Genomic DNA, 10,815 nt, shown 5'->3' with positions numbered 1-10,815 from the left:
ACTACCAGAAACTCAATGCGTAATCTTAGCATTCAATGTATTCCTGAATAATCTTATTTTTCAATTATTTAACCATTTCATTTTACCAAGTTCAATGTTAGTCAGATCAGTCAATATAAACTAAATCTCGCTCTCTCCAACATTCTCACTTTGAATCTCGCTTTCTCCTAAAATCTCGCTTTGAATCTCGCTCTCTTAAAATCTCGTTCAACATCTCGCTTTAAGTCTCGCTCTCTCCTTAATCTACTTCAGCCCACTTATCTCCTTAATCGCTTTGAAGTTTCGACATGTGTGTAACCTTCGACAACCTAATATACAAAATTTTGTTCGTAGACAAAGCTAATTCAGAATTGTCTTTCATTCCAAGGCATAACTTGTATCCATGCGCTTCATATTCGCCCGGAGTTCGCTCCAAAAAATATAGCCATCCCTACCCCCTCACGTCAATCCCACAAGCCTCCGTCTAATTCGAAATGATAACAAAATGTATAGGTTGTTAGAAGCAGCTCGAGTACACAGATACATGTAGTATACCATCTCATTACTTTATTTCCTCTATGAGGGAAAAAGAAAAGTAATAAACCTGCAATCTCGAGGGTGGATGTGTGTCGAAACTTCAACCTTCGACAACTTAAGCGAGATTCGCGAGATTTCTTCAGTCGAGGGTTGAAGTTTCGACCTATGTATTGTTTCCAAGTTTTTCTTTGTTCGTCGAGTTCTCAACGTTCGAACTCTAGTCTCGAACTCCCAAAACAACAATATTTCTCTAATAAGTTCCAAAACAACAATATTTCTCTAATAGGTTTTGAAAACAACACTATTAATATTAAAGGTACGAATCATTTCATCTTTAATTTTTCGATCCACATTTTCCTCGACTTTTTTTCGTTTTCCAAATTTTCATTTTTAATATTTTAGGTAAGGTCTCTGAAGGGAACTATCGGGTATCGGCAAGCGCCGAGTAAACTTTCCCGCCGAGACACCGCCGAAATTTTATGCTTCAACTCATCTACGTCAGGCTAAAAAGAAACGAAGACAGAGTGTTGAGTCAATAATCGAAGTCGCAGCCGGATATGTGGCAGTGGGAGAATGCCACCGCCGGTGCCCTCGCGGGGTTTGCCACCGTCGCCGCCATGCATCCTCTAGATGTCGTCCGAACCCGGTTTCAAGGTAGCTTACTAATGTGGCCGCTCAAAGTTAGTTTGCGTGTGTCAACGAACAATCTGGCGTTGCAAGTTTTATTTCCTTTAGCGTTCATTTTTGCTCCAATTGTCTTCAAAATGGCAGTTTATGATGGTAGAGGATCGAATCTCCCGACTTACAAGAACACGGTTAATGCAATCTTCACTATTACTCGGATGGAGGTTTGTAGATTCTATGTTTGCAACTCTTAATTCCGATAATTTCCTGGCTTTTAATTCCATTTTCCCTCCAACTTTTGATCTGGGGTATATTAATTTTGGGTTTTCAGTTAAATAAATGGTAAGGTTAGTGCAAGAGCCATGAAATTTGTTTGCTTTATCTTTTAGACGAAAATTTGTTATAATGATGCTCGCCGTTGGCCACTTACTCTTTCTGGTCAAAATCTTCCTCGCGTAGACCCGATTATTCTGCCACAAGTCTTAGTCTTACAACCTAAATTCAAATCCTAAACTGCAGATCGATTTCCATGCATTACTTTGGAAATGTATAAATGACAATTGCATTCACCTGCCTCTTTTTAAGTTTCTAGGATGTGCTTTTAAGAATGCGAAGATTTATTTATTCATTTATTTTTTGGTGGGCGGGGTATGATGCATTATCATTGACGGGCCAAAGAACGTGAAGATTACAAATCAATGCTATAGAGGGTTGGAGATGCATTTTTCTTTTGTTGGTCTGAATTACTGCGTTAAAATGGAGTAGTATTTTCTCTTTTCAAAGAAATAAGAAATTTTACTTCCTGCAATCATACATCTGATAACAGAAAATTTTTGCATCTAATTTTATAATTACTATAATTATCTCCCCCTTTACGAGAAATCACATGTATCTTGTTCTAATGACTTTGCTAACGGGTGAAACTAACTGCTCGTCATAAAGTAATTTACTATCATAAGTTGATTTCTTTAGCTCCTTTGCATAATATTCTTATGATGTGTTGCTTGCCACTGGAAAATTGAGCAGTGCTTAACATCAGTTTCTGGTCCTGTGCGTTTTTGTATGATTCTCAACACTTATTACATTCGACCTTCCAAACTTTCTTGTTACTTATAATGCTTGTTAAGGACTTGTTTTGCCCGAAATTTCTATATCACATTACACTTGGTTGTTTGACCTTTGTTCCCATATAGATTGTGATGCTTCCTTTATTTCAGGGCTTGAGAGGGCTATATGCAGGCTTCTATCCTGCAGTTCTCGGGTCAACTGTTTCTTGGGGTTTATATTTCTTTTTGTAAGTAAATGGGTAATGATTGCACAACTTTTTTCCTTTTCGGTATGAGGCATAAAGACATATATATACTCAGATGACACATATTGAACGCCCTGACACTAATCACTTGAATACTGACTCAGCCTTATATGATATGAGTTCTTTTGTTATTCTCTTTTATGTGTCACCACTAAAGTGTTTGGTCATGTAAGGGCCACAAAAAAATTAGGGAAAATTATTGAAATTTGTAAGGGAGGCATTGTGCTTATTATACACAATTTTTTAACTTTTTTGATTAATTTTCACTTTGAATTCTCTTTTCTAAAACAAGATCAATGCCAAAATTTGAGAACTAAAAGAAATAAAAAAGTAGTTCGTAAATCTTGTTTCTTGAATTCTCTTTTCAAAACAAGATCTATCCTTAAACTTGTTCATTCATAAATAATAAGAAAGAAAAGGGTCAAGGATACAAAATAGAATGGGAGCGAAGAAAACAAGCTACCAAACCAAAAGATACGATAGCTAGAATAAAACATTAAGGAGCAAAGTGCTCAAGGGAGCAACTAGCAAAACTAAATTATTGCAGAAGCAAGATAGGTAGACCAAAGCCACTGAAACTAAAGCCGTATACAATGAAATACAAAACCAGCTCCTAAACCACTATCCAAAGTATGGGCAGAAACCCATGAAAACTCTAGAAAGAGAGGCTACCTGCTCCAACTCCCATCATTGCCACAAGGAACCTTTTTTTTTTTTTTTTTTGATATCTTGGAGAGTCTGCGCCAGCTTACGCACACCTCAACTGATCTCACGGGACAACCCATCTGACCCTACAACATTTGGGTGGTAAGGAAACTCGTAGGAAATTAATTCTTAGGTAGGTGGCCACCATGGATTGAACATTTGACCTCTTAGCCATTTATTGAGACTATGTCTCCTTTTTACCACTAGACCAACTCATGATGGTTCATAGCCACGAGGAACTTTGAAAAAAACTCCTAGTCATACAAGGTACACAGTGCAAACTTGAAAAATTGAGAAAGACCCTCAATAAGATTTTTAAAAAATCCTCTAGAGTTTCCACTGTGTGAGCTCAGCATTAATGATAGAAAAATATTCCCTTGAAGAAGGATGAAAAAACCTATAGTGCTTGAAATGTAGCCATTTGGATTCCTTTCGAAATTTGACTCGAGAATCAGATAATCACATAGGGGCGTTTGGGGCAAGGAGTTGGTTATTATAGTCGCAGGTTATTATATCTAGGTTATAATAGTTTGTGTTTGGGGTGTAGATTATTTTAGTTTGAGTTATAATAGTATGTGTTTGAGGTGTAAACTATTTTAGTTTGAGAAAGAAATAGTAAACTATGTAGCAAAGAATAAAAAAATGATGAATATAAAATAGTAAAAACTGTAGCAAATAGGGGTTTTGAAATAGTTTTGACTGTAGCTAATTGTGAAATATAAAATAGTATTTACTGTAGCAAGAGGTGGTTATTATAGTCTTAGGATAGTTCTCGCCTCAAAATCTACTACTCTAAAGCACCTTTAATGGCATCTCCATTAGTTGAGATCCATGAGAATAGGGATGGTTTGTCTTTGAAACTTATTCAATAACCCAACAGATGAAGTCTGTCCAAGTGATTGGCTGATCTAATAATTTTTGTTCTGTTGGCTGAACATTTCATTTTCTTTGGAACTCTACTAAATGTTTTCCCTCATTGCATTGTAGCTATGGAAGAGCCAAACAAAGATATTCTGACAATGGAAAGAAGGACTTGAGTCCTAGTCTTCATCTCGCTTCTGCAGCGGAAGCAGGAGCTTTGGTGAGTTTAGGAGTCTTTTTTTCCTCTTTTATTGGTTGGCTCATTTGCATTTTTTATCAATCCTATGAAGTCCTGCAGCACGTCCTTGGATTTTTTATTTTTGTGAATATCAAACAAATTTTGACTAACTAGAATTATATTTCTATGTGCTCATTATTTTAAATTTTCTATTTTTATTATTCACAACTGTGGTTTTACTGCTTCGTCAGGTTTGTTTTTGCACAAATCCAGTATGGCTTGTGAAAACAAGAATGCAGCTTCAGAGTCCTCTTCATCAAGCTCAACCTTATTCTGGGCTATATGGTCTGCCTTCTATCTTGCATTCAATTTATCATAATGTGCTCTCTTTGGGAAATACCTTATCCTAGTAAGTTATAAGATCTTATGATTGGTAATTAAGTTAAATCTAATTATTTCATATTTCTCTCTCTCGTTTACCTTGATTTTTAGACTTGTCAAGGAATAAAATATTTAAATATGAAAAGGAAAATCGTCAAAAAGAGAAAAGAATATGTAAAAAAAAAAAAAAAAAAAAAAAGTATCTCTGATACTACTGGTGAAAAATCAAAGTAGCTCAGATACTACTGTTGAGAAAATGGAATTGATGGAAAAAATAAATGTTGCGGAAGCAAATCAATATCTCAATGTTTGTTAAACAAAAAGAAGAAAAAATGAAAATGAGAGTGAAATTCATTTTTTTTTATTGAAGTAGGAAAAATTGGTGATACACAAAATGTTGTATACGAAATATGATACAATGAATATGATACTACAATTGTGATACACAAAATGTGATACTCAAAATGTGGTACACAAAATTGTGATACATATTTTACATGAGACATCACCCTTTGTAAACTTAATAACTTACCAATTAAAGGCATATTAAAAACATAACTTAATAACTTAAAATTAAAAACTTAAAAACCAAAAACTGAAATATAAATTAAACAATAAAGTAAATAACTTCAAATATTAAATTTTGAAACTAAAGGTAAAAAAGAAAAAAACTCATAATTCAACAAAAAAAAAAAAAAAAAGGAGAAACAACAAGAAGTCCGAACCCACTCATTGACTGGATTTTACTACAAAATTCTCTAATTGGTTTTGATCAGAAAGGAAGAAACGTCACAAAAATCCTGAAGTAGCTCCATCTAGGGACCTTGAAGAATACATTTGTTTATTTCTATGTCTTTCAAACATCTATGAAAATCCTATCCTTTTTTCAACAGCAAATTTTCCTGATTCTGGTAACGGACAAGTAAGATTCAAAATTCTAGCCTTTTCTCTTGTAGCTTTATTCAAGGTCCATTGATTCTTGAAGAAGCATAACATTGGAAAGTTAAACGTAATATAGATAAGCCTTTCTAATAGTTGCAAAAAAAGTAACCTGATTGAAATGATCTGATCCTTCAGCACTATGATTTCGGAGAATGCACTAAGACAAAGGTTGTAGATTGCGGGTAGGTATCTTTTTTCAGGGGTTGCACTGTTGGTTCATTTTTAATCGAGAATAGTCTAGGCTTGAAACCTAACGCTAGTTCACTCCTGTTCTTGGAATAACATTAAAATAAATATTAGGAAGGTGATATTTATATTACCTCTCTTCGTTCTTGCATCAGCAACAACAGTAGATTCCACGCTCCTTTAGATGTTTCGTTGCTTTGTTCTATTATTTCGTATTCATGTGATTCTATGCACATCTATCATGTTTAATTGCAGATGCCTTCAGAACCATTTTGAGGGAGGAAGGTTTTGCTGCCCTTTATAAAGGGATTGTTCCTGGTCTTATGCTTGTAAGCTGTTAGATTTTAGCTTAATTTTCTTTTAACAGTTTGATTTTTTTACTTCTGCACAGTATGAATCTTATTGCATTAATTGGGTTTTGTAACCCATTGGTCTTGTGGGATGTCTCATCTCCCCCCTTTTCGTAATTTGGCTCAGTGATAGGATCGCGTATTAGGGGGTTATTAGGGGATTAGAGGAGTAAGGGTATATTAGTAACTAGATAAGTAGTTTGTTAGGGAAGTTTGGTTATAAATACAGTGGATAGGGAAGGGGAAAAGTAAGCAATATTTTGGTGAATGGTTAGGGGCTTGAGAGTATCTCAAGATTGGGAGGGTCCAAGTTCCTCAAATTACTCGGTTTATCTTGTATTTTGGTTATCAATTATATCTTAATATATTTGGGTTCTATCAATTGGTATTAGAGCCATTCGATTCTGGACATGGATTCACACAAGAGCTTTTGTGAAGAAATAATGAAGAGCATCCGTGAAGGGTTTGATGAGCTGAGGAATCGATGGAAGGAGGAAAGGAAGAAGGAGATGAAGACGATATTCCAGTCTTTTCAGAATAAAACTCCCCATGAAGTTGCTGAGATTAAAGAAGAAAATGTAGATGTTGTGCACAATGTTGAGGCAGAAGCCAACGCTGGAAAAGGAGAAACAATGAAGAATAAGGCTGGAAAACAAATAAAGAAATCAAGGATGCTGAGAAGGTTGAAGATCAAGAGAGTGAGGCAACCACGTAAAAGGAAGAATCATCAAAATCTTCCACAGAGGAATGCAAATGGAGAGAACAAGAAATCGTTGAAGAAAAATATTAGGAAAAAGAGAAAGAAGGAGGTCATACGGAAGCAAAGAGATGTACGGCAAACAAGAAAACATGCTTCTGGAAAAGTAATGGAAAAAAGAAGAAAAGGTTGGGAAAGCGGTCGAAGAACACGAAGACAAAGGGTTGGAAGAGCCATTCGAAAACTCACCAAGGGGCACGAAATGCCATCAAGTTGGAGGAGGAGAAGCGTTTGAAGATGATCCGTGAGCAAGGAGAGATCATTGACAAAAGAAATTCAAAGGGTGATCGTTGGTGATGATGTTTCAAAGGTTGAAGATGAAAACTTGGAAGAAATGTCAACAGGTCGTGAAAAGGCCGTGGAGAGATCGGTGTGGAATCAAAGAGGTCCGAAGAGAGGTCGTTGTCGATTCCTGAAGGCAAAAATCAAGGGGAGGCACCAATGGAAGTATCATAAAGAAATCATCGATGGAGGTTGCCGGTCTGACGTGTGTATAGTATGGCCGGGGAATGTTGGGAAAAAACCTCCCACTTCTACTGTAGGAAATACGCAGAAAATAGCAAGTTAAAAGAAAGCATTAAATCTAAGAACATCAGAATTTACATAGAAAACTCCTCAATTGGAGAAAAACCACGGACCAGAAAAATTTACTATGTGACAAATTGCTACAATCACACATAAATCTCTCCCCGATCCCATTTACAAAAATGACTCTCCTCAAAGCTATTGTCTACTCACACCCTTTTTCTTTTTCCCACTCTTGAAGTAGAAAATGCAAAAGAGAGAATTTAATTAGCATACAAAAGCTTAAAGTATTTTTGCTAATTGAGATGGATTAAAACAAAGGAGCCTTTCTCCTTTTATAACCAAGAAGCCCACCCCCTTTTTTTTTTCAATTTCAACGATGTGGGATTCCCACATCTTGCCAATCCCAACAAATTCCACCTTGGCAAGATATTTGAAGAATCCACATCTTCTGAAATGTCCATTATCTTCACTGACAATCATAATTCCCAATTCTCCATTATAAATCACTCCACCATAATGAGTAGACCACTTAAAATACCATCTTCCAAGAATTTCCTTTTTTCATCACATGCCGACAAAATGTTGCGAATATTTATGGTGCAACTTCCACCCACTTGGCTCACTTTGAAGTCTTTCAGTCATCGACATAACTTCCACCACACACCTTGCATAGCCACCAAGTCAATGCCTCGTGTGCAAATTTGTGGAGCCGCTAACATCACAATCACATCTTCTATCATGGTAAAGCAGACATACCACGAGGATGAATTTTCGTCTTCTTTAGAGGGGGTCAAGGGGGTCAGTATCTTCCCTAACAAGAAAGGCAATATTAGCATTTGACTCAGAGCCTTTTGACAAACTTGTTCTATTAGGACAATCTTTTTTCATGTGCCCAGATTGTCCACGTTGCCAACAAACCCTTTTCAGCACGAACTCTTTGCTTTTACATTTGCTAGCTACCATTGTTAAATTCTCTTGTGAAGTATGTCCTTCACTCTTCAGTCTTTTTGCCTCTAACAAAAGTTTACTAATAACCTCAACAAAATCTAAAGTTTCTTTTCCGTACATCAAAATTGGTTTCATGTGTCCATAAGGAGGAAGTGACCATCTGAGTTGGAGTGCCTTATCTTCGTCTTCTATCTTCACTCCTATCACCTCCAGCTCAGAAATGATGCCATTGAGAATACTTAGATGATCTAAGATTTTTGTACCTTCCACCAAGTATCTCAATGTATTTGGGTTCTATCACTTTCCTATCAAAAATTTATCTGTGCCAGTTTGACACACGCATATTAGTTAGTTTTAAACTTTCATGCCTTCCAATCATTATACTGCAATTTTCCGTTAATCAAACATGGGCCTTAGTCTAAAGTTTAAACGAGAAATTCACATTATAACAAACTAAACTACTGTTCATTTGTCCTTTTCTTTCTTTGTTGCTTTTCTTCTTCCTCCTATTTCCAATAGGGATGTAAAATGTTGTTGAGGATTCATTATGGAGTGGAAAAGAGCTTGTACGTTTGTCATAAAAAGACATTCTGTTTACACTATTTCATGGGATGAATTCATAGATGTGTTTTGTTGCTACAGCAGGTTTCTCATGGTGCCATTCAATTTACAGTTTATGAAGAACTCCGTAAAGTTATTGCCAACTCAAGGTCTAAAGGGACCAGAATGGATGCTCAAAGTTCTGGGGAATTACTGGTACAAGTTTTTGGTTTGAGTTTGCTTAACATGAGTATACTGTGAGAAGTAGAAATATTTATTTGATCTTGCATATAGTTGATATCCTTTTCCGATGCCTTTCCTCCATATAAGCTAATCATGTTTTCTCCACCCCTTGCAGTAGGCATATTTCATGCAATGACTATAAATTATGAGCAACATTCTATGACATTAGAGAAAACCCTTGCCTTTTTCTTTTCTCTGGCTTAAAACCTGGATTTAAGATCTTACTCCATTAGGTCCTCACCACGTGAAATGGAAACTCTTGGCCTCTTACTGTGAATTGTCTCCCTCTCACAGAATTCGGGTGATTATGCTGTTCTTGGAGGATGTTCTAAAATTGCTGCCATGCTTCTGACATACCCATTTCAAGTAAATTGAGATTTTTCTTGATGGTGTGAACTGTGTTGTGGTTTTTATGGTAATGTATCTTGGCTGATTCTTGAGTGACTTGGTTTTCAGGTTATTCGAGCTCGGTTGCAGGTATGCCTATATTCTCTCTCTCTCTCTCTCTCTCTCTCTCTTAAATTCTTGGAATTAAATGATTGTTCTGTCTGCTTGCAGCAAAGACCAGGCAATGATGGGATCCCAAGATACATGGATAGCTTCCACGTTCTTAAGGAAACTGCACGGTAAGAACTAACCTGTCCAATAACGTTACACTACCAGGAGAACAAATGTGCTTCTACTCTTTGAATTTTGCTATCGCTCAATGCCTTGAGAATTAACCAAGGGGACCCTGCGAAGTGAAGTTGGAGCTTTTGTCAGCTCTCATTCCATAACCTACAGCATAGTAATAAATTCTCTGCCGTTTGTTTACAAAACCCTGCAGGTTTGAGGGCATTCGTGGGTTTTACAGGGGTATTACACCAAACCTTCTAAAGAATGTCCCAGCTGCTTCAATCACATTTATTGTGTATGAAAACATCTTAAACTTGCTCAAACTAACAAGACAAAAGGAATAAAACTCGTGGACGGAACTACATTGCTATTTCTTCATTGCTGAAGCTGGTATTCGTTTTCCAAAAATCTCTCCTTTCTGTTGGAATTTTTTATATTCTTACCATTCATAATTCAATCAATCACTTTCCCCTTTGTTCATGGTAATGAAAATCTCTCTGCTTTGAACTTGTAGGAGGTAAGACACAGCATTTGTTAACTAAATCATTTATTGTCGATTAGACCCCAAAAAAGTAATTTATTGTGGAGAAAGTTCACGTGTGAAAGATAGAGACCTTCAAGGCTTGCTGCGTTCTCTCCTGTTGGATGAAATGGTCGCCTTCCAGTATAGCAAGGAACTTGAGGGTCGGATACAAAGCTCTTGAATACAACTCCTTGCACATATTTTTTGGTTCCTGCTGATTTGAATCCAATATTTTTATTACCGACTAAATTTTTTGTTGGGAACTCTTAATTTTGTTATCCCTGCCCTGTTGCCGACAGATCCCACATCCCAGTTACTGTTACCATAATATAATGAGCAAGCTTCATTTTCAAAGCAATTTTAAACAAATACTGTTGTTATCCCCTTTGTACTCTTAGAAAAATGACCAAAAAAAGAAAAAAAAGAAAAGGAAATGTGAATACATTTTCGTTATTGTTTACATGTCCATAGTATGATAGTTAAATGAAATGGACCCATGAAGCTAAATTTCTCAGAGTTATCAGCGTTCACTTGGAGCTCCTCGTCAATTATTCATGGTGGCAGCAGGAGCTGAGATGGATTCTTTATTTGTTATTAGCAGTCATT

The 10,815-nt window shown here is 36.3% G+C and overlaps 1 protein-coding gene across 2 annotated transcripts; it reads left to right on the top strand.

Moving 5' to 3' along the window:
• Window positions 1-894: 894 nt before the first annotated feature.
• Window positions 895-10,578, top strand: FOLT1 (folate transporter 1). 2 transcript variants are annotated; one of them, XM_039026040.2, is made up of 12 exons: window positions 895-1,170; window positions 1,288-1,364; window positions 2,358-2,434; window positions 4,145-4,238; window positions 4,448-4,541; window positions 5,961-6,034; window positions 8,931-9,044; window positions 9,366-9,437; window positions 9,528-9,548; window positions 9,630-9,697; window positions 9,898-10,076; window positions 10,201-10,578. In XM_039026040.2, the coding sequence occupies exons 1-11, from the start codon at window positions 1,074-1,076 to the stop codon at window positions 10,028-10,030; spliced, it is 921 nt and encodes a 306-aa protein (XP_038881968.1). In that variant the 5' UTR covers window positions 895-1,073; the 3' UTR covers window positions 10,031-10,076; window positions 10,201-10,578. The 2 variants fall into 2 exon arrangements, with proteins under 2 accessions (XP_038881968.1, XP_038881969.1); XM_039026041.2 differs by having other exon boundaries at window positions 903-1,170; window positions 8,934-9,044.
• The last annotated feature ends 237 nt before the right edge of the window (window positions 10,579-10,815 follow it).

The sequence above is a fragment of the Benincasa hispida genome, chromosome 3, assembly GCF_027475165.1.
Source record: "Benincasa hispida cultivar pf3 chromosome 3, pf3_genome.v1.1, whole genome shotgun sequence".
In the NCBI taxonomy this organism is placed as follows: Eukaryota; Viridiplantae; Streptophyta; class Magnoliopsida; order Cucurbitales; family Cucurbitaceae; genus Benincasa; species Benincasa hispida.
This window is presented reverse-complemented; position numbering and strand designations above follow the sequence as displayed.